This window comes from Pinus tabuliformis, chromosome J, assembly GCF_031772625.1.
Source record: "Pinus tabuliformis cultivar Carrire ecotype Pingquan chromosome J, CPIR1, whole genome shotgun sequence".
NCBI classification, from domain to species: domain Eukaryota; kingdom Viridiplantae; phylum Streptophyta; class Pinopsida; order Pinales; family Pinaceae; genus Pinus; species Pinus tabuliformis.
This window is the reverse complement of record NC_142295.1, coordinates 862,761,496-862,788,298: the sequence shown is the minus strand read 5'-3', so window position 1 is coordinate 862,788,298 and position 26,803 is coordinate 862,761,496. Positions and strand designations below refer to the sequence as shown.

Genomic DNA, 26,803 nt, shown 5'->3' with positions numbered 1-26,803 from the left:
GACATCCTGCTGTCCTAAAACTGAAAAACGACACTGCTGTAGTAAAGATAAAACTGCTGTTTATGAAAAAAATCAGTTTGCTGGAATTTTCCGAGTGAAAAATCAGCAGCTGTAATTTTTCCTTTTGCTGTCCCAAACTGACCTTCAGCACTCAAGCTCTGATACCATGTAGAAATTTCTCATTTCCCACCCCGGTTTTCAGTTTCTCCTTATTTCTCCCATATAGTTAAATGCCTTTTTCCATAACCATACATTTAACAAGCTGAAAAAATAAATATTGCTGAAAACACAAATTCTGGAAATTTTACAGAATGCTGGAAATTGCAGAAATAAAAATTAGCAGTAATAAACAGCGATTAAAACACATTTAAACACTGAGATTTTTGGTCAACTTGACCCTGGAAAAACCCCTACAACTCTTGGGGAAAACCAGTTCGAGAGCTCTTCTTTATTTTTGAAAATTACCTTTTTACAGTGAGAAATATTCAGCAAAAAATCAGCAAGCAAATTTACAACTTATCTCTTTTTCCATGCCTCACAGCAAACTAGCAATTACAACAAACAGGATAGCAATAAATGCTGTACGGCCTCCTCGATTTTCGTGCCCACTTTCAGCATTAAATGCTGCTGTACGGCCAACATTAAATGCGTTGTACAGACTGCAATAAATGCGCTGTACAGCCCTCGTTTTGCGTGCAGAAAAATCAGCAAACTGCTTCTCGATTTTTGTGCAAACCACTCCTCGAAAATCGTGCCAAAATCTGCCTTTCACTGTGTGCTGAATCAGCTGTACAAATCTGCTCAACTGCTGCCTTGGAATGTGTGCCAAGCTGCTGTCTCTTTCTCCTCCCTGCTCAGAAGTCTCCCTTGCTCTCCTTCTCCCAATCTGTTCATGAAAGAATGAATGACCTTTTCCTCCTTTTCCTCCTTTAATCTAACCCCAAGTGACTTTTGGGTGATCCCTAAATCCAATGGCTGAAATAGATTGAGATCTAAGGCTGAGATTAAATGCTCATTTAAATCTCACTTTTTATTTTTTAATTCACCCCACTTTAATAAAGACCCACTTAGTCATTTATTTTCAAAGTCACTTTTCCTTTCTAATTCTTCATTGACTTTATAAAAGTCACTTTGAAATTAGACTTAGTAACTTTATCACTTATAGTCACTTTTAAATTAGATTTAACTTTATAAAAATTATAAAGTTACTTTAGGAGAAAAATTAAACTCTTTTGGACACTTTTCCCTAGGCCAAAGATCAAAGCCTTAAGGAACCACCTGTCCTCCGGTACCAAATTTCAACACGTGGTTCAAGATTCTTCCCCTTAAAGCAAAGTGAATGATGGTGACCAAAAATCATAACTCTGTTTCGAGCAATCCTTTGATCTCTATGAAGATGATAGGAACTGGATAATGTGTTACTTTGAATCTCTTATTGGGTATTCCTTTGATCCGATAAACAAGTTACCCTCCATTGCACCAGCCACATATATCATTGTCTTTCTATTGAATTTTGAAGTCGTGTTTTGGAGAAATACAAATTTACGTATAATAGGCTGTGTCATCTATCCTTCCAAGTGTCTACCAAGGGGCCATTTGTCTCTCATTTTCGAAAAAGGACAAAAGAGTATCATTTTTTTGGACAACTGTAGAGGTTTGGAGATTGATTTTTATCATAATTCCACCAAATGCATGGGAATCTGGTCATAAAATGATAATGCAATTTCTACAATATGAAAATTCTGCAATTTTATTAGCATAGTTGTTTTCCTATTTAAAAGAAGATATTAGCCATCATTTGCGTAAGGATGAATTACATCTTAGTGAGTCCATCCCATATGTGGAAGCTGCCAAATACAATTGGAAATGTACCAGTGCTTGGCATATATGTTCGATAGAGAGGTGGAGTTGTGCATACCAATGGAAGTGGATTCTGATGCATGTATTCGAGATCAACAGTAAAGTGGTGATTGCAAAAAAACTCCATCCAGAGCACTTTTGTATTGAATCCTAAAGATGAGAAGTCCATGTGAAGTGCAGTTGAATGTGTTGCGTAGGTAGCAGACCTGTGTGTGGAAACGAATGATTGAATGAGCTGTAAGTGTAAATTGAACGTATGTGGACGGAGCTGAAAATAAATTGTGGGCAAGTATCTAGGTTGCAGGAAATCCCACTCAGCCGCACTATGATTTTGTCATGTTAATAAATTATCAACTTGAAGAAAAGGCAGAGTATAATTCGCCTTAAGAAGAAGAGCACATGACATGTGTAAAGAATGTGACACTGTAATGCAAGGAGGACAAGCCAAGTGAAGCATTAGGAGCGGAAAGCACCTCATCAAAAGTTAGAAGTCCATAGATCAAAAGGTGAGAATGTAGTAGCATTCACTACAAATTTTATATACACATAAATTCGAAGATAACCAACATAAATTGTTTTTTCACCCTTATATATCTCAGACCAGTCGCATATTCATTTCGATATCCATTCATGAAATTACCATAATGTAAAGTTAGGTCATAAGATTATTGTAAAATCTAGTCACATTAATGTAATGTAATTGGATGGATAGTCATGGTCTAGCTCAAAATTGAGACTATAATGTAATAACTTAAAAGCAAGTTAGGGTCACTGAAGAGGAGAGCACACTTGGGAGTATTTTTGCAAGTTAATGAAGAGCCATGTAATTGATCAAGTCGAGAGACATGTTTGATGAAAGGAGTTGTAATTGAGGAGTCACAATGTTGATTAAGAAAAGTTCAAGTGAGGGTGGATGTCGAAGGTCAATGAAGAAAATTGTAATCAAGAAGGCAATGTTTGAGTTGTATAGCTTGAGTCAAGTCAAGAGTGAATCAAAATTAGAGTCAAAGTACACCATTAATCATTGTAATTATTAAGCCCTGAAGTCAAATAAAAGCTTATAGTCATCTATTGATATGTAAAGGGGTGCTTTTTTGGTTGTACCCAACACCCAAGGTCCATTAAAGAGTTGATGTCAAATTAAATGTCTGGAGTCAAAAGGAAAATTAGAGTCATAAGTCAAGTCAAAAGTGCATTTAAGTTTGAGTCATTGAATGTAATGGGTGCATGATTGGTAGAGCCTGACACCCAAAGTTTGGTCAATGTATTGTAAAGACAAGGGATATTGCAGTTGTTTGCAGCAAAGAAAGCAGAGTACAAAGGAGCTTATGCAAGGGAAAAAGGAGATGAAAATGACTATGGATAGTCATTTGCAGAATTCAGAGAAAAGCCACAACGATGTCATAGCAGTTGGTGTAAGTGATGAAGAGTTCGAGAAAGAGATCGTTGAGTTGAAGGCACAACTTGATGTGTTGATGGAGTTGCTACAAAGTCAGAAACATGGATGGATAATGAAGAAGACAATTAGATGGCCAATCAAGCAGTTGATTGCAACAAGACAAAAGCACAAGTTTAATTTTTTTTTAAGGGAAGCAGAAAAACTCTAGATAACCGAGATGAATGTATGCATTTATGAACCAGAACAAGGAACGATGCTTGGTGAGAACTTGGGTTCGATTCCCACAGATGGCGCCGTAAATTGTTTGGAAGATCAACATAAAGACTTGAGGACAAAATCATCTGTTGAGACTGTAAAGCCTTATGTTTTTAAATCTGATAATTGGTGTGTGGATGTAGGATGTGTTGCAGATGATGGACAAGACACTAATTTTGTTTTATGCAAGGATAAAGACCAATCCACTAAAATGACTTCTGAAAGAGACCGTAAAATGCTGATTAAATATGAAGAACTACAATTGCTAGAGAAGACGCTGATGGAACCTGAATCCAATTAAGTTGCAAATGAAGAAGAGAAATGCTCAAGCATGCTTAGCGGTCAAAATGTGGAACCTGAGATAAAATTTGATTTGCAATTTAATTTTGAGGATGATAAATTCCAAACTAGTAACAGTAAATTGCCTCCTGAAACTAGATTGGATGATGAAATTGAAGAATTAAGAGAACTAATGGAAAAAGCAAATAAACCAAACTATTGCAAGAAGAGGCAGAAAGACAACAACATGATACATTTGACTGCTCGAGTATACATCAACAAAGAAGGACGAGAACTACAACATAAAGTTTGGAAGCCTGGAAGATAGAAAAAGACAACAACAGAATGGAAACAATATGACAGAGCAATTGATCAACGACAAACTAAAGTTTGGGATGCAGGAGGAATTTAATCAGTTTATGAAGACATATGGCCGGGAGACCATGATTTTCTTTTACCCGAGGAGTCTGATGCAGATGCATGTAACCTAGGGTCAAATGTTTACTAAGGGAGTTAGTTTCCTAAGTTAGGATTTAATTATTTAATGTATTTTCCTATAGTTTTAAGAGAGAATGAGAGTTATTGTAAATAGGAGAAGATTCAAGAGTATTTTGGAAGAGTTGAGAGATTTATGGGTTAGTTAGATCTTATCTAGAGATAAGGGATTATATGAGAGATTTTATGGATCATGAGAGATATTTTGGGAGTTTGTTAAGGATCTAGAACCTACTTTGGGTTCAAATCCACTTGTATCAATCTAGGTGAACCCATGAGTGAGATTAAGGAATTAGTGGCCAAGCATGAGGCCAATAGTTCTCTTGTAAATATTTTATTTATTTATGAATTATTTCTCAGATTTTATGTGCATACCTATTGTGTGGTTTTCAAAATTATGTTTTGTGTGTATTTTTAAGTTGTAGGCCTATGGCCTGTGGCATCTGTAACGCAAGTCTGTAGCTGACTGGGCAAGGTGGTCCAGGTGCATCATCATCATCAAATAGGTGGAACACGAGCGAACGGTGGATGGTATTAAAGGATCCCATGGCGTGGTTATCTGCGCTCTGTTATAGTGGAGGCCCATGGCTGTCAACGCACGCCCTACAAATGCCAATATGACCCTCTAGAGGGCTTGGATCCCGTATAGGGAGACCAAACCCCAAGTGAAGACCCACCTACAATCTTGTATAAGATCCAATGCATCTCCTCACTTTCCAGTACAACAAATCATAAGTGTAATTGAGTAAGTGAGCTTACAAACCATGGAACCAAGTGGACACTTCATAGTGGCATGCCCTTTCATAATGGGCTTTAGAGTGTACAAGTGTCTCCAAGTTCAAGAAGGAGGTTAATCAAGGACCATATTAGGCGGTTTCAACCTCTAACGGAATGAGAATTCCATGGTACATCTATCAAGTGGTAGGTGTCATGTGATATAATGATGGAATTGAGTCAAATATCAGGGGAAGACTCCAAGCCACATGCCATAGTACAATGGGTAGCTAAGAAAAGGAAAGCCCACACTTGGGTGTATGAATGTAGGAGGGAAAAATCGTGATACATGAGTCACTCCGACCTTTGTTTTTCCACCCTTCTTCGTATGCCTTTTGCCTTTTATTGATTTTTCTTTTAAAACTGCTTGGGGCTCCAGAGGACGAGAGCATGATGTGAATGATTTAGCAATGAACACCCCCTTAAGGTTGGGCAGTTCATTGCTCACTAGGGGTTGGGACAATCATGGGTTCCTTAATGATGTAGGGTGCCAATATAGGGGGCCTTAGGAACCAGGGTGATGGCCATAATGATGGGGGTAGAGCTCATGCTTGGCTTTTTCCCATGTGCTAAATTTGTATGTCCCGACCATCTTTTGCATTTTATGGTACATTTCCTTTTGAGAGGCCAAATTATCCTTTTTATTTTCCTTTTAGTTGCATCAACTTCCGGGGCATTGTTCCAGGTCCGACCTAAAGTGTGGACAAGGGGAGGGGGAGGCTAACTCCTTGTGGACCTAATGGACAAATGTGGACCTGGATGGGAAATATGTGAAAAGGGGTTATAATGAGTGGAGGGGAGTGATGTATGTGGTGTCAGGAAGCGGGACCATGCAACCAAAATCAGGATTTCCCATGTAGTGGCACTCCTAAAGCTAGTAGCCAATAGAGGAGATCCCACAGGACTAGGATACAAGTTTAACCACCAAATTGGACAAGGGGACGAATACAAATCAAGCCCATTCTTTCCGCTGAATCCCCCCACTAATCCATGTCCAGAAGTGTCCATGATAAGTAAGCAAAAATACCCAACTACATAATGAAAGCCATACCTTCAGGGTTGGAAGGCCCACCTTCAAACATACGATCATAACAGATGGGCGAGGAAGCATAATGGCTGGCTCAGGTGGCGGAGATGGTGGCACATTGAGCTATTTGGTGGCTGCAAAGGGCTACCGGTTGTCGACTGAGGACCATCTAGGGGTTGCAAGGGGCTTCCTGCAAAATTCATTAGAGGGACTATTTTTCGAATCTGCTTGGATAGATAACTGCGCTAGTGTCTCCTCTAGTGATCCCAATTCCAATAGCTCATTCTTGAGAAATCTTAAGACCTAACTCCAACTTCGAAACTCATCTTGAACGTTTAGGTGTGTTGTCTTCCTGGGGGGTTTTTGCACATAAATTTCGATGGAATAAATCATTCAAACCCTTTCTCTCATCCCACCTTGACCTAGAGAGAACTTTGGAGAGCCTTCTCCCACGATAATACATAAACCCTAGATCTCGTGTGGTCCTATTCTTGGATTCTCAAGGATAGCTAGAGCTTATTTAGAAACACATAAGCATTATACAAAGCTTCTTGAGAGGTCCTTATCATCTTTGGAGCCTTCACCTAGGTCTCCTTGTTGTCATTGGATATCATTAACACTAGGTCTAGGTCTCCTCATAGGTCTTTCTTGGAAAGCCTTTTCCTTCTCTTGAAGTGTTGAACCTTTATTGGGGCCTCTCCTTTGAATGTGCCTTGGAAATTACATCATACCTAGTAATTGATTCTATCATTAATAGTGATTTCCCTCATATCGAGACTCCTTCCATTGGTGGAAGTCCGTAAAGAGTAGGGGACATTTACTGAGGTGATAGTGGGTCTTTGTCCCATTGTTGTTATTTGGTCTAGTAGTTATCCATTAGATACCCCTCCTAGGGCCCTTGCTAGATTTTGTGGCAACATTGACATAAAAGGGATTGCTTGTCAAGGAGAATCATTTGCAAAAGGACACAAGGAAAGAAGAAGAAGTCTTATTGACCTAGATGGAAGATTACTACATCAAGTTTTCATTGAAGACCTCATCAGCTTAAGAAGGATCAAGCTCTCATTGAAGGAAGGAAGAATAAGCTCTTGTCAAAGGTTCTCTAGTACACTCCATCATCTTGAAGAAAAGGAAGCATGAAAGAATCTTGGGATCATCATCCACTCTTTGAAGTTGTTTGAAGACACTATTGTTGAAGACATCCTAGAAGTCATCATTCTAGGGCATCTTTGAAGTCTCTTTAAAGGTCTTGAAAGCGTCAAGATAGTTGGGGACATCATCAAGAAGGACACTTGTTTGACAAGTAAGTATTGTTTTGTGCTCCATGTTTCACTCTACAGATCAAATGGCTACATTTTGCAAGGAAAGAAACGAGCTCGTTGGGTCAACAAACTTCCTAGCATGGAAGAAGAAAATTGATTCGGTGCTCATAGAAAATGAAGTCATGGAATATGTTCTTGGTGAAGTTACTCAACCAGACAAAGAGAAGGCTCAAGAATTAGCAAGATACAAGAAGGGAGACGTGGGGGCATAAAGGATTGTTATTGAATCCATAAAAGATCATCTCATTCACTTTGTTACTGATTTGAAGTCAACTAAAGCAATCTATGATAAGTTGGTGAAGTTGTTCTCTATAAGTACACTAGGTCAGAAGATATCCTTGAGAAATCAACTAAGGAAATCAAAGGATGAAGACATGGCCACTTATCTTATGAAGATCTCACAAATAAGGGACCAGTTGCAAGGGCTTGGGGAAGTTGTTTCCGATTTAGAAATGACTACTTGTGTATTAAATGCTTTGCCACCTGATTGGAGCAATTTTGCAACTAGTGTCTACTCAAGAAAGGATACTACTTTTGATGAACTATGGGTTCAATGTATCTTGGTAGAAACAAAGATAAAGGCAAAGGATGACACTGAATCAAATGAAAAATCTCAAGCTTTTGTTGTAAAGTCCAAGAATAAGAAGAAAGGGAAGTTTGGAAAGTTCAAAGGAAAACAAGATATGTCCAAGATACAATGATTTTGATGCAATGAGTATGGGCATTTCAAGAGGGACTGCCCAAATAAGAAAAACAACAAAAGGAAGGAAAGGAGTGAATCTCACATAGTTGAAGAAAAGGAAGAACTTGAAGCCGAAAGAAGAAGATCCCAAGGATCTTTACTATTGAAGGAAGCTCCATCTCTATCAGGTTCATTTGCAATTTATTTTTCTTTTATTAGAAAGTAGAAAGTAGAGTAGCATACACCGTTGCATTCTCTAGAAGATTCTTGACTTTTGTAAAGCATGGCATCATAGAAAGAAGCATATGATAGTAGAATTAGAATCTACATGATCAAATTGCTTTGGAAAGAGTCATCTAGCTTATAAGAATGAGAAGATTGGGACCATATTGCACATTATAGTTCATCCAAGCATTTTCTAACATAATGTTAGAGGTAGTCATCTTGCAAAGAAGGATCATCAAGATCCTCCAATAAGAACCATCATTTAGGAAGGTTTTTGGAAGAATCATTATGTCTGGTATAGATTCCATCTAGTGTGGAAACAATAGTTTTGCAGGATGAAGGTATGTAGATGGTCGAATTGCAGTTTGAAAGGCAGAATTAAAGTCTTTCTCCTCTTAAAAGAAAGCTTATTTTCAATAAGGTTGTAAGCAAACTCATTCAAAGAAAGTATGGCTAGATGGTTGTATGGAAGCAAAGGTATGCATGTTTTTAAGTAACTTTTCTCTAAGGTAGAGTTCATATCTACAAGAATCTTGCAAAAGGAGTTGGTTATAAAAATGTGCTCGATAAGTCTTCCATATGGTTACTCGATGCTTGGAAGAAGAAGTTTGGCATACTTTGGAATGGTTAAAGATCAAGACTCTTCCACAAGATGACATGACTTAGACATGATGATATTGATCAACATTGAATATGGTTTCTTGAAGAAAGAAAAAGAGTTGATAATGACAACTCTAGGGAAGAAGAAATTGCAGCTTGTTGGTAAGTTTGTTCCATGGGCACTTTGATTACAAGTGATTAGCATGGAGAAGAATCTTTGGTAAAAGATGAAGATAGACCATGCGAAAAGATGTTGATCTCAGAAGTAAGCAAAATCTGAAGAGGCCATCATATTGAGGTAATTTTGATATTGATGTCTTGGTTTTGGTTATTTGGTTAATATATGCTTTGCTACCTGGAAGGAAATTGCAGAAAAGCATAAGAGGCAAGTATATCTACAACTATTGGTTTTAAAATCAATTCAATGAATACATGGATTGAGTGGATGGTTTTGGTAATCCTTGAAGGATTGTATGGTCAAGATGTTTACATCATCTTGGGATTAAGAGGTAGCAATACAAAGAGATAACCTGATGTTCATATGAATAATGAAGATTGTTGACTTGGTGTAGCATCAGATGTGCTCTAGCCACAAAAATTGGTGGAGAGGCTAAAGCACATGAGATCTCCAAAGACCCATAAGTGGTTTGGGAAGAATCTAACCAGTTTGGAAGATATTAAAATAATTAATATTTTTAATGTAGTCCCTAAGTCTAAACTTAGGGAAAATAAAATATTAATGTGAATTAATATAAAACTGAGTTAGAATGGTCCAAAAGTCATGGATCAAGCCAGATCTAACCTTAGCTGTTGATTAGAGACTTAATCTCGGCCGTTGATGGACCAATGAGAAAAGTATAAGAAGAGGCTTGAGGGTCAATTGGAAGATACACTGAGGGAGACCAGTCAGTTTGATTTCTGGAGCGGGGTTAGCTGAGAAATTCGAACTAGTGGTCTGGAGAGCAGCAGGCAGCAAGTATAGAGCAGAGAGTCTGGATCAACAACAGAAGACCAGTGCAGAGGCAGGAGAGGCAGATGCATGGCCTTTCAAGCAGATGCTGAGGCAGCAGGAAACTGTGTAGTCACTAGAGAGCCTGCGTGGGCGACGCAGAGAGGCCCAAAGCTGATGCAGACAAGCAGGGGCTGATGCAGAGTGTTTGGGAGCTACGCAGAGGTCAGCTAGGCTGACTTTGGGACTGGGAGAAGTGCTGGAGAATTTTTCTCTCTCTTGGGTAAGCCAGTTTAGCACTCGGTTGTACTGAAGAATTGCTGAATAATAAAATCCTCCCTTGCTACACCGGTTTTCCCACATTGGGTTTTTCTGGGGACTGTTGTCCAAAATATCTATGTCGATGTGTTGATTCTTTTGCATGTGTTTGTTTTTGTATTATGGTGTGATATCTGCAGCGGAATTTATTTTAATGTTTATTGAAGGAATTTCATAAATAACTTATTGAAAATAAGTAGGCAAAGTGAATCAGACGTTGCAGTGATAGAATTTTCACATGGTATCAGTGCAAGTAATCAGAGACAGGAAGGGAAAATTAGTTATGGGTTGAGACCATGATGCAGAGGCATCCACACTAGGGGACTCGCACAGATTTTCAGAGAATTGCACAAGAGATTTCGATTTCTCCATGTTGGCTTTCAGAATGGAAGAAGAAGTGGCTTGTATGACTAGTTCCGCATCATCAGAAGTATGGTATATAGACAGTGGAGCCTCTTGGCATATGGCGGGAATCAGGGAATGTTTCTCAGAGTATCGAGAAGAGAAGATGAACTTTTAGATCACCATGGGGAACAAGGCAAAGTGTACTCCAGTAGGGAAGGGTACCATAGTTTTTCAAACAAAATTGGGAGAATGGTTCCGCGCTACAAATTTGCTGCATGTACTAGGATTGGGGATGAACTTACTTTCCGTGTTGCAACTTCAAGGCAAGGGCTATGACGTCTACTTCATCAAGAAAAAGGTGTACTTCAAACACCCGAGCTGGAAAAAGAAAGTGCAGATTGGGATCAAAAGTAACAGATTGTACATATTACAACTAGAATCACCAATGACACTAATAGGTAATCATGGAGACAAGGACTTGAACAAACTATGGCACAGAAGAATGGGACATTTGCACCATGGGGCTCTGAGAATTCTCAGGAGTACTGTAACAGGAGCTCCAGATCTTAGTAAGGAACGGGATGATGTATGCAGAGGATGTGCTCTAGGAAAGTATGCCAAGGCAACATTTCCTAGGAGTATAAACACAGGGCCAAGAGTGTACTAGGATTGATACATTCAGATATCTGCGGACCTATTTCCACCAAAGCTCTTAGTGGTGCCGAGTATTTCTTTACTTTCATTGATGACCACTCAAGGAAAACTTGGATTTATTTTCTAAAAACCAAGGATGAGGTTTTCTGTCAATTCAAAGAGTTCAAGGCTCTGGTGGAGAATCTGAGTGGGAAGAAAATAAAAGTTTTGCGCTCAGATAATGGAGGAGAGTATGTCGATAAGGACTTCATTGATTTTTGCGCTAAGGAGGGCATCAGAAAAGAGTGGACAACTCCATACAATTCGGAGCAGAATGGAGTAGCAGAAAGGAAGAACAGGACTATTGTAGAAGCAGCTAGGTCCATGACGTATGATCAGGATATGCCAAAATTACAAAGGGTAGAAGCATGCAACACAACAGTCTATGTTCAGAACAGGACTCCTCATCGGGCGTTGGGCAAGATTACTCCAGAGAAAGTTTTCACAGGGAAGACGCCTAAAGTCAGTGATGTCAGGATATTTGGGAGTTTAGCATATTGCCACATACACGAGGAAAAGAGGAAAAAGCTGGATCAAGCTGCGGAAACGGGATATCTAGTGGGATATAGCGAGAACGCTAAGGCATACATAATCTATCTTCCAGGGAGCAGGAAGGTAGTGGTTTGACGAGCTGTAAAGTTCATGGAGGGCAGGACTTTCAGAAAATCTCGTGAGACTCCTTCCGAGGAGTAGTCAAAAGAAGAGCCATTGGTTACACCTCTTCAACCAACAGAAGTAAAGAATTCTTCCTCGCATTAGGAAGATTCACAGGATGAGGAGCTAACAGAGGCACTTGCTGGCAGAGGAAGAACTAGCAGGGAGCTTCGTCAGATTCTGCGAGATGCAGAGGACTTCATCGGTGTGCCAAGAAACAATAAGAGGGAGCGAAAACAACCAGATAGATATCAGGCATTAGTAGCTCAGGATGGGGAACCTGCCAGTTTCTAGGAGCCAGCTCAACATCAGGTTTGGCTAGATGCGATGGTAGAGGAGTACAACTCCATAATGGTGAATGATGTCTGGGAGGTAGTGCCAAGGCCTCAAGACAGATCAGTAGTAGGTTCGAGATGGATCTACAAGATCAAATACGCTGCAGACGGCAGTGTTGAGAAATACAAGGCCAAGTTTGTGGCTAAGGGGTATGCTCAAAAGGAAGGAATTAACTATGAGGAGACCTTCGCCCCGGTAGCCAGGTATACATCTATTAGGATCGTGATATCTCTTGCAACTCAGATGGGGTGGGAGATTCATCAGATGGATGTCAAAACGACTTTTCTGAATGGGGTAATAGAAGAAGAGGTATACATTGAACAACCAGAGGGATTTGAGACACATGAGAAGAAGTCCCATGTATGCAGATTGAAGAAAGCCTTGTATGGGCTGAAACAGGCACCTAGAGCATGGTATGGTCAAATTGATGGCTACTTGCAGAAGATGGGATTTGTCAAGAGTGAAGCGGATCTGAATCTCTACTATCTGGTTATAGAGAATGAGCCGCTAATCTTAGTATTATATGTGGATGATCTCTTTCTGACAGGATCATCCAGGCTCATTGGGGACTGCAAGAAGAATCTAGCCACAAAATTCAATATGAAGGATTTGGGACTAATGCATTACTTCCTAGGGTTGGAAGTTTGGCAGCAGAAGGGAGAGATCTTCCTTGGGCAAGGGAGGTATGCTACAGAAATCCTGAAAAGATTCAGGATGGAGGACTGTAGACCCATGGCTACTCCAATGATCACCAACTGGAAGAAGATTGATGCATTAGAAGACAAGGATGTTGATCCCACCTTATACAGACAGCTCATAGGGTCCCTGATGTATCTGGTCAATACCAAGCCAGACATTTGCCACACTGTCAACACCCTCAGTCAGTTCATGGTGGAACCGAAGAGGGCGCACTAGGCAGCAGCCAAACATGTTCTCAGGTATTTACAGGGAACTGTCGATTATGGACTCTTGTACACTAGGGGTAAGGATATTAGATTGAGTGGATTTACTGATGTAGATTGGGCAGAAAGTTCAGTGGATCGGAAAAGTACCTCTGGGTAGTGTTTCAACATTGGATCAGGAATGACTTCCTGGTGCAATAGGAAACAGAAGTCCGTGGCTCTCAGCTCATCTGAGGCAGAATATATGGCAGCGAGCACAACTTCGTGTGAGGCCATATGGCTTAGAAAATTGCTTGTGAACCTATTCAGAAGGAAAATGGAGGCGACCAAGATCATGTGCGATAATCAGAGTTGCATCAAGTTCTCTGAGAATCCAGTGTTTCATGATCGGTCAAAGCATATTGATATCCGGTGTCACTTTGTCAGAGACTGTGTCCAATGAGGAGCCGTACACTCCTATAGGAGAACAAGTGGCAGACATCCTCACCAAGGCCCTTGGAAGGACAAAGTTTGATTACTTCAGGGAAAATATGGGGGTTATAAAGAACCCGTTTTAGTAGCAGAAATGGGGGTGATAGCAGCACGGATGCAGAGTGAGTTGTAGTGCGGATGCAGTGTTAGGAGAAAAGGACCAACAGTAGCACGGATGCAGAGGGAGATGCCGTACAGATGCAACAGTGGCAGTAGCAGAGCCATGGGCAACAATACAGGATGCAGCAGTGCAGAGGATGTTGGGCAGGGAGGCTTAGCATTAGCACAGGGACCGATGCCAGATGATCAGGGTGATACTCAGTAAGGAGTATTATTAGAGCACAATCCTCGCTAAGAGGGAGTGTTGATTTGGGGTAGAGTCAGATGTGCTCTAGCCATGAAAATTGGTGGAGAGGCTAAAGCACATGAGATCTCCAAGACCCAGAAATGGTTTGGTCCGAATCTAACTAGTTTGGAAGATATCAAAATAATTAATATTTTTAATGTAGTTCCTAAGTCTAAACTTAGGGAAAATAAAATATTAATGTGAATTAATATAAAATTGAGTTAGAATGGTCCGAAAGTCATGGATCAAGCTAGATCTAATCTTCGCCGTTGATTAGAGACTTAATCTCGGTCGTTGATGGACCAACGAGAAAAGTATAAGAAGAGGCTTGAGGGTCAGTTGGAAGATACATTGAGGGAGACCAGTCGGTTCGATTTTTGGAGCGGGGTTAGCTGAGAAATTCGAACTAGTGGTCTGGAGAGCAGCAGGAGGCAGCAAGTACGAAGCAGAGAGTCAGGATCAGCAACAAAAGACCAGTGCAGAGGCAGGAGAGGCAGACGCAGGGCCTTTCAAGCAGACGTTGAGGCAGCAGGAGACTGCGCAGTCAGTAGTCACTAGAGGGCTTACGTGGGTGACGCAGAGAGGCCCAGGGTTGACGCAAACAAGCAGGGGTTGACGTAGAGTGCCTGGGAGCTACGCAGAGGTTAGCCAGGCTGATGCTGGGATTGGGAGAAGTGTTGGAGAATTTTTCTTTCTGTTGGGTAAGCCAGTTTGGCACTCGGTTGTACTGAAGAATTGCTAAATAATAAAATCCTCCCTTGCTGCACCGGTTTTCCCACATTGGGTTTTTCTAGGGACTGTTGTCCAAAATATCTGTGTCGATGTGTTGATTCTTGTGCATGTGTTTGTTTCTGTATTATGGTGTGATATCTGCAACAAAATTTATTTTAATGTTTATTGAAGGAATTTCATAAATAACTTATTGAAAATAAGTAGGCAAAGTAAATCAGATGTTGCAGTGATAGAATTTTCACAAAGATCACTTTCATGTTTAAAGGGATCTATGATTAAGCTCTACATTGATTGGCTAAATATAATGCCTTTGTTGATGATGACTAGAGGAAAGTGATATGAAAGATTGATGGCACAAATCCTGTCACAGTTTGGATCCATTACATTAAAGAAGATGAAAGCTTTACTTGATGAAGACGCGAAGAAGAGGAGGAGCCATGTAACTACTTGAAGATCTCCATAAAAGTCCAGTAACTGATGTATTGATGAAGACACACTAGAAAGATTTTCACTTGAAAGGAAGTAAAAGAATCTCCTCTATGCTTTAGAGGGAGTAAGAAATATCCTTAAATGTTTAAGGAGGAGCAAGGATCCATTCCCCAATCAAGAGGGAATGAGGATATCCTCTTTAGGTTGAGAGGGGGTGATGCTAAAAACATCATATTTTCCATGTGCCATGCACTAGACCAGGACTAATAGCCATAAGTCTTAGTGAAACTAGGAAGAAGAATGGAGGATTGGATAAGCATCTAAGACTAATACTCCTTGAGGATATATAATCCAAGATAGGAAGTAGTCTTGTTGACCGACACTCTTTGAGGATTGGACAGGTATCCAAGACAAGAGTGGTTGAAGAGGACCAATATTCTTTGAGGATTGGGAATCCAAGATAAGAATAGTCCTAAAAGGACATACCTAGTGAACATCCAGATGGGGTATGTACCTTAAGAGGTAGTGTGGTGTCTCACATAAAGCCTCCCAACATTATGCTCTAATATAAATAGAGCTTGTCAATTAAGGCCTTACTATGTTGACAATTCTAGTTATGATGATGATGCTTAAAGATGGCTTACCAATTCTACTCTTCTTATAAGGACTCTTCAGTTTGCAAAAATCCTTATAATGGTGTTACAATTATGAATACCTCCCTAGTTAAGAGGGAGTGTTGGAAAATGTAACTAGTTTCGGTGTTCATAATTGTCATTGTACTCATGTCATTATGTATATCTTATGTAACAAACAAATGAAGAAAGAAAAAAAATTATTTTCAAGCATGGGTTTCATACTTCTTTTGATTGGTCATCTAGGTTAAGCATGTTCTTCATGCTTCTAGGATTTCTCATGTCATAAGAAAAATTTTCATGAGTCAAGAGAGTTGATATCATTTGTCTAAGACCCTATTGGGCAAGTTATATCATGTAAAAATATTTATTTGGAGTCTAGAAAGTCAAAATAAGCTTCCAAGCACAAGTCGACCCTACTAGTGAGAAGTCGCCCTAGAGAAGGGTATTCGACCTCCTGGAAAACATATATATAGAAGGATATTTGACTCATTTGAACACACATTCAGTTTGCAACAAAGAAGCAAGAAAACAAAGAGCAAAAAAGTCTAGAAGCAAAGGAGAAAGTCAAAGTGAAGGAAGAAGACAAAAAATTGATCTTTTCTGCCCACACGTGCGAAATTAGCATTTCTGCGGCATTGCAGGAGGCCGAGAATTGCAGGTCCGAGTTGCAAAAGGCTGAGAATTGTAGGGCTGAAGTTGTAGGTCTGAAATAGAGGGCCAAAACTTTGCTTGGACCAAAAATCTTGAAGTTTGACTTTTTTTGACTTTTGTTGACCTGAGCTGCAAGTCTGAAGTAAAGGGTTGAAACTGTGATTTGGATCAGATTGAAGAAGGTTTGACTTTCGTTGACCTTGAAGACTTTGACTTGCTTAAGGAACGATTTCTTAATGGGCTGACTTGGTGCTTGGAGGAGGTCTAGGCTTTGATCTTTGGGTCTGGGATTTCTCATTTGATCTGTTTCTATAAGAAGAGAAGAGATTCTTTCTGGGTTTTCCCCTTTGGAGAGGTTTTTATATACCCTTTACATGAGGTTGAATAGGCCTTTCCTAGGCTGACTTCTCATTGGCAGGGCTGACTTGGTCTTGGAGGTCAATTTGACTTTCTAGATTCAAAAATAATATCTTTTACATGTTACAACTTGCCCAAATGGGTCTTGTACACATGACAAAGACTCTCTTGACTTGTCAAACCCTAGAAGTATGAAGAACATGCTTGACCTAGTGACAAATCAAATTGAGCATGAAACCCATGCTAGAAAATAATATTTTTCTTTCTTCTTTTGCTTGTTACATAAGATATACATAATGACATGACTACAAGACAATTATGATGACTGAAATTAGTTATCTTTTCCAACAAATTCAACATGGGTGAAAAGCTCCTTGAAGTATTATTGGCAGATTTCTCTATAATAAAAATATCCCAAGACATTCTTTGGCTAGGTCAACTTGTTTAATTCTGCCTTAAGCAATTCAACTTGGCTTATTTTCCTCCAAGTAATTTAGTAAATTCAACTTGGCAAAATTTTAAGAATTCAAGCTAGTACGCTCTTTTATTAAGGAAGAAAGGGGAGTAAAATAGGATTCTGAATCAATTTAATTGATTTGAAAAAGCCTATAGGTCTCTTCATGTGTTTTGCCAGTTGGCTATCAACTTGTGCTGTTTAAATAAGGTTGGCTTAGCTCTTTTTCTCTTTACCAGAAAAAAATCTTTATTATAGTGGGTTTTTTCCCATGAAGATATCATTACAATGACTTTCTATATTGGGGTTCCTCAGAGCTCTTGCTTTCATTGTTTTTTAATCCATTTCTTCTAATCTCACTACATGTATTTTAAGATGTGGTGCTTGGCAAGATCCAAATTTATTGATTATTGCACATAATTGTGGATCTTTTGGATTGTGTAGCTCGGTAGGACTTCCACATTGGCTTGGTGTCTTAGCATGTGGAAGATTGCCTCTCTAGATGATAAACTTTGTAAAGTAATTTTATAAAGTACCTTTTATATTTAATTACTAAAAGTGACTTAATTGATTTTATAAAGTGGTTTTTCCTAAAAGTGACTAAAGTCATCTCAATGAGAGATGAAGTCACAACCGTTGATCTTAATATGGTAAGATTTAATGGTTTTAGTAATTAATGAGTTTATAAAAGGAGAAGGGGGAGCGAAGAGGCAATAACTTCTTCATGAGATTTGGAGAAGATGAAAAGAGCCAAGGGAGAAGTTTAGCAGAGAAGGGCAAAGTGTAACAGGTACAACAATAAAGACAGTAGCCAGGTAGCACGAATTCCAAGGTAGAGTATAGGCACAAAATTCGAGAAAAGGGCAACGTGATTTTCGAGGTAGCTGGGCTGCATTTATTGCAGAGAGGGGGCACAAGATCTGAGGTTGTTCGAGGGTGGCTGAGCACTGCCTTTTTGAGGTTGTAGTTATTTAATGTTGTAAAATTTTTTGATAAGAAATAAAATTTCTCTCTCTCTCTCTCATTGGTTCTACCTTCGGGGTTTCTCCAAGGGCATTGGTTAAAAGTATTGTGTCAAATGATGTGGTTGTTTGCTGTTCATCTCCACTGTAAATGATTTTCAAACTTATTTATATGTCTACTCATAAATAGTTGTTGAATGTGTAAGAATTTAATACATTATTGCTGAATATTTATTGGAGTCAGAAATCAAAGTTTAGCTAAGTGTTTAATGAAATGCCTACAAGGGGTTATTAGCTTGTAGGTGGTTTTTTTCAACATGGTATCAGAGCCAAGTTGGCAGATTGGTTGAGAAGTGTTGAACAAGAAGCACAACCAACCTATATACCCAAAGATTTGGTGGTTGAGAGGGAGCTGGTGTTTTCCCTTGGACAATTTTTGACACAAGGAATATTGCAAGGATTGTAAAGGTTGTGTTAAGAAAAAGAGAAGGGCAGTTGGATCTGAAAATTGCACAGGTGAGAGCTCTAAGAGGGAGCTGTAGTGTGCATAGACACAGAGAAACGGATAAGAGATTCATTGATTAGATGTGCTAGGATCTTGAGAGGAGATCAACACAAGAGAATGAGAGATTCACTATTACTGACGAGTGAAGGTCTTGTGAAGAGAGTTGAGCTTGCAGGGGCTGAATAAGGGCTAGATTTGTTCCTGCGATAGGTGAGGGGCCAAGAAGGCAGGACCAAGATAGTCAGAGGGTTGAGATAAATCATTGGAGATCTAAGTAAGAAACTTGGAGTGAAGGTCAAGCAGAGATCTTGAGGTCCAAGAAGGCCTGCAATCTGGAGCCAGAGGGAGTCAGGCTTCAGAGGGAGTGAACAAGCTCAGAGGGAGTCAACAACTCAAAGGAAGACAACCTTTGGCCTGAGGGAAGTCATGGTTTGAGATGGACATGCAAGGAAGGCATGGTTGGGATAGCCATGCAGGATGCTCAAGAGCGAGAGGCTTCTAGGAGCATGGTTCTCAACTCAGGTTCATGTCAGGTAGCAGGACATGCTACTGTGTCAGAGGGAGCAACTACAATGGATGTGATGAGTTTGGACTCTGGAGACAGATCTGGGTTATGGAAGTAGCTTTCTCACTAAGAGGGAGTGCTGGATTGTGTAGCTCGGAAGGACTTGCACATTGGCTTGGTGTCTTATCACGTGGAAGATTGCTTCTCTAGATGATAAACTTTGTAAAGTGATTTTATAAAGTACTTTTTATATTTAATTACTAAAAGTGACTTGAGTGATTTTAGAAAGTGGTTTTTTCTAAAAGTGATTTTATAAAGTTTGAGAGACTTAAGTGATCTTAGAAAGTGTTTTTTTCTAAAAGTGATGAGAGATTAAGTCACAACCGTTGATCTTGAGATGATAAGATTTAATGGTTTTAGTAATTAATGAGTTTATAAAAGGAGAAGGGGAAGTGAAGAGGCAATAATTTCTTCATGAGATTTGGAGAAGAGGAGGAGAGCCAAGGGAGAAGTTTAGCAGAGAAGGGCAAAGTACAGCAGGTACAACAGTAAAGGCAGTAGCCAGGCAGCATGAATTCCAGGGCAGAGAACAGGCACGGAAGTCGATGCATGAATAGCGTGATTTTTGAGGCATTTGGGCTGCATTTATTGTAGAGAGGAGGCATGAAATCCGAGGCTGTTCAAGGGTGGCAGAGGACTGTTTTTTTGAGGCTGTATTTCTGTTATTTAATGCTGTAAAATTCTCTGATAAGAAATAAAATTTCTCTCTCTCTCTCTCACTGGTTTTCACTTGGGGTTTTTCCAAGGGCATTGCCCAAAAATATTGTGTCAAATGATGTGATGGTTTGCTGTTAATTTCTGCTACAAATGATTTTCAGACTTAGTTATTTGTATTTCTGCTCATAAAGAGCTGTGGAATGCGTGAGAATTTAATACATTATTGCTGAATATTTATTGTAGTTAGAAATCGGAGTTTAGCTAAGTGTTTAATGAAATGCCTACAAGGGGTTATTAGTTTGTAAGTGGTTTTTTCAACAGGACCTTTGCCCTTTACAAATGAGAAATCTACATTTCCAAACTAAACTAAACCACAAATTACAGCTAAAATTCAACATAATCAAGACTGCTAAGGGTATTTCAAACATGTCATGGAGGTTGCCTCTGTTGATTCCAGATGCTATCCATGGGACTGTAGATGAGCATCCCTGTGGGTCTGTCTTCTTCTTCGGCAGCGATGTCCTGGATTACCATGATATGCTTCAGTAGTTTCACTTGCAGGAAATAAATATCTGTTGCCACTCCCATAGCGAGAGCTAAAGTTCAGCTCTATTTTTATCTCTGTCATGAGCTTGTTACAAATACTCCTAGATTCTGCATTCGTATTAGATTCTAGATGAAAACATTGAAAATTTGGATTTTGATGACCCACAGAAATTGCTCATGAAACTCATTGTTTGCATTAAACATTAAAACCCAGAACTTCACACACATTTGTTTCGACTCCAAAATGAATCCCACTGCCAAACACTCCAAAATTACTCATGATTCTCATTGTTTGCTTTAGACATTGAAACCCCAAACTTCACACTGATTATTTCAACTCCAAACTGGCTCCTGTTGTCAAAGCCAAGGTATTAGTGTGTTATCTAGTAGTGCCTGGTTTCTGCAATGCCTTTTCAATCTTCTCTAATATCAGATTCCCTTTATTTGAATCCTTTCTCCTTCTTGCTTCCTTTCTTCATCTGCCTATTGCTCTCAAGTAATTTCCCTCATCCTCTGATATTATATTCTCTTTGTAATGCTGCTGTGAGAGTTTAAACCTCACTGGCATGCAACTACACCCCTTTTCCTTTGCAGAGCCCTTTTTTGGTTCTTTTCCATTCGTTTCTGATTCGGTAGTCTATACAGTTCCCTACTTCACAGACTTCCCATTTCTCCCTGTTATCTCAACTCACTCCCCTATGCACACCATTCTTAATGGTCTTGCATAGTATTAATCCTGAAATGAATTTCACTTTCTGATTTTTTCTGATGCTTTCCTTCCCGTTTGCCTATCTCTGCCATTAAGTTTCCAATCATTGACATGACTTCTGTAATCATGAGTAATCAATCAATGGTGAAGGCCATATCTCAATTGTGAGCAACTATTGATGTCCTCTTAAGCAGACTTTTTCCAATTATTTTCTGAAGTGAGCATCTATTCAAATTATATATCAATTTGTCCTTACCTTTATTTTATGGATCTAATGAGGTAATTGACCCTTTGTTAATACTGTTTGCTTGCAATTTGACCACTAAGTTGGCAATCTGATCACTGCCTTATTTGCCTCTTTCATATGTAAAAATTTAATTGAATGGAAATCCACTTTAAGGGCCTCTGTTTAAACTTAAATTAATTTAATCCCGCATATTCCTCTTTTTCAGTTTTATTTTTTTTTCTTCTTAAATGCTTTAATGACAATTTGGATATCCTCTTCCACTTCAATTCCACGAAAGGCTTCCATTATAGCTCTAGCAGTAGCCCCTCTGCTTCTGTTTCATTGTTTGAGGTTTCCTGTAGTACCCTCAAGAATGCCAATATGTACCGCTCTTTTATATCCCTGAACACGCTACCATATTCCACTTATCCTGTATTTCCTTTTGACTTTTAAAATGTATTGTCATAATTCCTTGTTTTAGTGGAACCCATTTTCCCCCACCTCTCCTTGGGTTCAATTTGGTCTTACCCTTTACTTGTAGGGGAATTAATCAGTTTTGTCATTTCATCCCATTTCAACACCTCTGATATGTTTTCTTTAGAGGCTTGTAAAGCCTCCTCTAGGACATTCTGGATCTTGGACAAGTTTACTTATAACAGAAGTCTGGCAAAAGGCTATAAAAACTAGGAATACAGAATGGCGTCCCGACTCCCAACTCCCAAGTTTTATAGTAGCAATATATTATATTACCGATCTGTATCTTGGACGTATAAATTCATTTTTGTTGAAATATTATGTCAGAGGTTACAATCTATTTCTTTCAGGGTGTCTCTGTTAAGAATGTAGAATTACTGGGTGAGGTAGAAAGCAAGATGTGTCATCAGTGCCAGAGGAATGACAAAGGGAGGGTGGTTAGCTGCTACAGATGCAAAAAGAGGCGCTACTGCATCTCCTGTCTTACTAGATGGTATGAACAGATTCTTCCAATGTACTGCAACTGACGATGTTTAACTTTAGGAACATTATTTTCCCAATGAATTAATTGCAAAGTTATTTTTTGCATTTCTACTGGTTTGGAACTTGGTTGTGCTAGAGTTTGTCTTATATGCTTCTTTTTAACGTTGGAATGTTAGGTACCCAGGACAATTAGAAGAGGATATTCGGAGGGCTTGTCCTGTATGTCGTGGCAATTGTAACTGTAAAGCTTGTTTACGTGGAGGTGGTGTTATGAAGGTATTGTACACTTGATGCTTGGAGAGTCTCATTGCTTAACCATGCAAGTCAGTGCTATTCTCTAACTAATACTGTAGCAAGAAATTGGACATTTTCCTGTGTGCAATTGTTTTTGTTTTCTTGAACATGACTTGCATTAATAATGTGCAGGCTAGCACAAATAAAACATGTAATGCAGACAAGATGCGATACCTTCATTACTTGCTTTCTATGGTTCTCCCTGTGTTGAAGCAGATCCATTATGAGCAGTGCTTGGAGCAGGATGAAGAGATCAGGATTCAAGGTAAGGGGCTTGGTTAGTTGTTTATAATTGAGAATTTTTTTCTTGAGGTCTGTATTTTTCTACAAGTAGCAAATTTCTGACTCATGCTTTGTTGTTAGGAGGAGCAACAAAAGAGCTGAAAGTTCCTAGGGCTAAACTCAATGTAGAAGAAAGACTGTATTGGTAATGACTGTGTTTTCATACTCCTGAAACAAAACTCATTTCATAATGTAGATCTGGTACAAAGTGGATGGAAAGTCTGGCTATAAAATGAAGACTTTTTAAATCCTAACTGCTCTTAGAAGTCATCTGTATTATTTATTTGTGCAGTCTGATGTGTTTGCTTTTCATGCAGTGACAATTGCAGTACCTCTATTGTTGACTACCACAGAAGCTGCCCAAATTGTTCTTATGATCTCTGTGTGACATGTTGTCGGGAGCTTCGAGAAGGTTGCCAGCCAGGAGGTGGTGAAGCAGTTTCAGCTGAGCATTGTTTGACAGAGAGAACTTATTTTGAGAGTGGAAATAATTTACCAAAAACTTCAAAGGTGTCAGGTGGAAAACCAGGCTGGGAGCTTGAAGCCCATAGTGAAGAGAACAACATTTTTGGTCCATTGCATCTGCCACCTGATTGGAAAACCAATGACAATGGAAGCATTCCTTGCCCCCCAAAGGAATTTGGTGGTTGTGGCAGCCATTTGTTAGCTTTGAAGTGCATTTTCAAAATAAACTGGATTGCAAAACTTGAGAAAAGTGCTGAGGAAATAGCAAGTAGCTGTAAATTTCCAGAGGCATCAAAAGTTTCCAGGCCATGCACCTCCTGCTTCAAATCGGATCTCCATGTAAAGAGTGGATTATCTGATAGCACGTTGCGTAGAACTGCTTATAGGGAGGGTGACAGTGATAATTTCTTGTACTGCCCAACATCACAAGATATTAAGGATGGGGGTCTTGAACATTTTCAGAAACATTGGCTCAGAGGTGAGCCAGTCATAGTTCGGAATGCATTAGATGGTTCATCAGGTCTGAGTTGGGAGCCCATGGTTATGTGGCGAGCTGTTCGGGATTCTGGTGGCAAGTTTAAGGCTGATACAAAAACAGTGAAAGCCATTGATTGCCTGGATTGGTGTGAGGTCAGTTTTTCAATTGAGTTTTCTCAAACTTAAACTTCAGAATTCATTACCCCTTTCTCACTTCCTCATGTCTTACTCACATGCCTACATTCTGCTCTGAAGTCGTTGGCTTGTACTCCTTGCCACCCATATGCAAACAATAGCTTAACCACTTTATCAAATCTTGCAGAGCATTCTTCTTTTTAAAAAGATGCTAATCATACAATGGTCTTACTGACTGATGCTGAACCATTTGTAGCATTTTCCAATAACTTCTTTGAGATTTTAGGTTGCGTGCATGCATACCTGTGAAGCTTTTATAATATTTTATCAAGTGACCTTGTGTATTTCTGGATTTTTGCACAAGTCATGTGCATTCTCATAAGTTTTGTTAATTTGCTTTATAGTTTTTACATTTACATACACTATAAGCTCTATGGCATTGGGGCTCATTTTATTTAATAAATAGGGATTTAAACTTCTGACAGCACCCAGAGCTTATGTTCTTGTTACAAATAAATTTCATGAGTCAGTTAGTCCTGGCAAGGCTTCCTGTACTGTAGGAACATTGTGGATGAACTTTCTTTGAAATGGTCTGTAGAAGCTTGGTTTTACTATTTTTTCTTTTGCTGGTTTTTTGGGAATGGCTGCAGGCTTTATTGTGAATGTAGGGAGTGACATTCTCTGCAAAGCATGTCTCAAATATGATAGCAGAATCAAGTGATTTATTACTTAATTTCTAAAGGTTTGTGTCAGGCCAATCCTCTTGATTTTAGGATGCTGCATAATGCAAATTCCGAGACCTGAGGATTGGAGATATGATATCTACCTTGACCTATTTGGTCTAGTTTAATTTAATTTAATTTCTCTACATCATGGATATGGAACGTTGTTTTCCTACCTTGCAATTTTTTTGAAAATCTTAATATAGTTTTGTAATTAGTTATGTATATCTATTAACTAGAAATCCTTGGTCTGCCATGTGCTGTTCATGTTTGACAATTTTAAGAACTTTTCTGTTTCAGTGTCTTAAACTAGACTTCAGTATTGGACAAGGATAGTGGAACTCCGTGTTGAATGAATCAGAATTTTCATGATCTCTGCTGAAGTATGATTGTTTCCTTATGCTCACTGCATATTATTTCATATAATACATATTCGAGCATAGGAATTCCTGTAATCTAAATTCTAGATATTCTAAAGTTTAATGTGTTAAAATCAGTTTCATCTTCCTGATTTCGGATGCTACATGGTGTTGATTTGGGGTAGCATCAAATGTGCTCTAGGCCTCAAATTTTGCAGGGAGGCTTGGGCACATTTATTCCAAAGAACCCAGAAAACGTTTTGGGAAATTCCACCTAGAAACAATTTTATTAAAATAATGTATATTTTTTAATGGGCCCCTAAGTCTAAATTTAGGAAATTAAAAATATTAATGGATATTAATCTAATTGTGGGTGTAACTTCTAGAAGAAGACAAGGATCAAGCAATAATGATGTTAGCCATTGATTAGCTTTTAATCTGGGCCGTTGGATGTCAACGAGAAGATTATTTAAGGGGGCTTGAGGGTCATTTGGAAAACACATAGAGAGATCAAGAAATCGAATTTTGGAAGTGAGAAGTTTTCAGGAGGAAATTCTGATAGAGTAGATTTCTTGCAGTGAGGGGCAGTGAGTATCTGGAAGAAGAAAGTTTTCCTGGGCCGGAGAGCACGATGTAGAGAGAGGGCAGAACGACGTCTAGAGAGAGGCAGACGTTGGCCCACGTAGAGTTGACGCAGTGGTAGCGCAGGCCTTAGAGGGAAATCAAATTCCTGTTGAGGAAATCGAGTTTCAGTAGCCGGGAGTCAGGGTGTGAGACCAGGAGGTAGAGATTTGGATTTTCCAGCCAGTAGAGGGTCCAGAGAAGGAGCAACGTGATACCCAGTAGGGGTGACGCAGGAACTGCGTGGGGGTGACGCAGAGGGTACGCAGAGGCTCTAGTTAAGTGAGATTAGACTTAGATTCTCCCAGTGACAGGGTGAGAGCTCTTCACCATTCGTTTTGTTTAGTTTTTGTCTATATCGGATTGCTAGTTAAGCATCCAAAAATTGTACTCAGATTTACTACTGCATAATAATAAAAACCCTCACATCTGCCGCACCGGTTTCAGGGACATTTGTCCAAAAACAACGGTGTCACTTGTGTTGTATTTTCTTTCTTGCTCAGTCTCTTGTTTCCACATAATATTTAATTAAGTGAAGGCTATAGTGTATATGTTTTGATATTTGTCGTAAGAAACTGCAAATAATTTGGTTGATTAATTTAACAAATAGAAGAAACATTATGAATTGCTGCAGTAGGGATTTCGGTTGAGGAATTTTCACATGGCATCAGAGCTGCAGGTGAAGCAAGAAGAGCAGTGCCAAAGAACCTAGCGCTGAGCATAAGAGGGAGATCGAAAAGCTGCAGGAGGAAGTAGTTCAAAACCCTAGAGGGTTTGCACAGTTCTAATCGGAGGGATGAAATTTCGACGCAGTCTCTCTCAGACTGAGTCGATGGAGAGAAGGACTCCTAGTTCGAATTTTTTCCGGAGAGGGAGCATCATTGAAGCCTCAACATGAGGAGAAGCTGATGGGATGCAAATTTTTCTTCAGGTAGTTAGCTGGGTAGAAAATCGCCAGAGGAGGGAGGAGAATCACGGTTGAGGGAATTTCTTCCTCAAAGAATTCCTAGCCAATGAATTCAAATTCTCTAGGGTTGAGCAACAGCAAAGAGAAACATTTTTACTAGCTCCAGCAGGGAGTGCGTAGGCTAGCCCAACAACAACACGGAGGAGCAATGTTGCGAACATCTT

At 39.4% G+C, this 26,803-nt stretch overlaps 1 protein-coding gene across 6 annotated transcripts in view; it reads left to right on the top strand.

Annotated features, from left to right (window-relative positions):
• The window catches only part of LOC149229410 (lysine-specific demethylase JMJ27-like), a 178,569-nt gene that overhangs the window by 44,862 nt on the left and 106,904 nt on the right, over window positions 1–26,803 (top strand). For 5 of the 6 annotated variants that reach the window (XM_089378631.1, XM_089378632.1, XM_089378633.1 and 2 more), the window contains exons 3-7: window positions 22,185–22,327; window positions 22,494–22,593; window positions 22,744–22,876; window positions 22,975–23,038; window positions 23,211–23,988. In XM_089378631.1, coding sequence (XP_089234757.1) covers window positions 22,185–22,327; window positions 22,494–22,593; window positions 22,744–22,876; window positions 22,975–23,038; window positions 23,211–23,988 — 1,218 coding nt within the window. The remainder of the gene's footprint in view (window positions 1–22,184; window positions 22,328–22,493; window positions 22,594–22,743; window positions 22,877–22,974; window positions 23,039–23,210; window positions 23,989–26,803) is intronic. The other variant, XM_089378634.1, reaches the window with a different exon arrangement.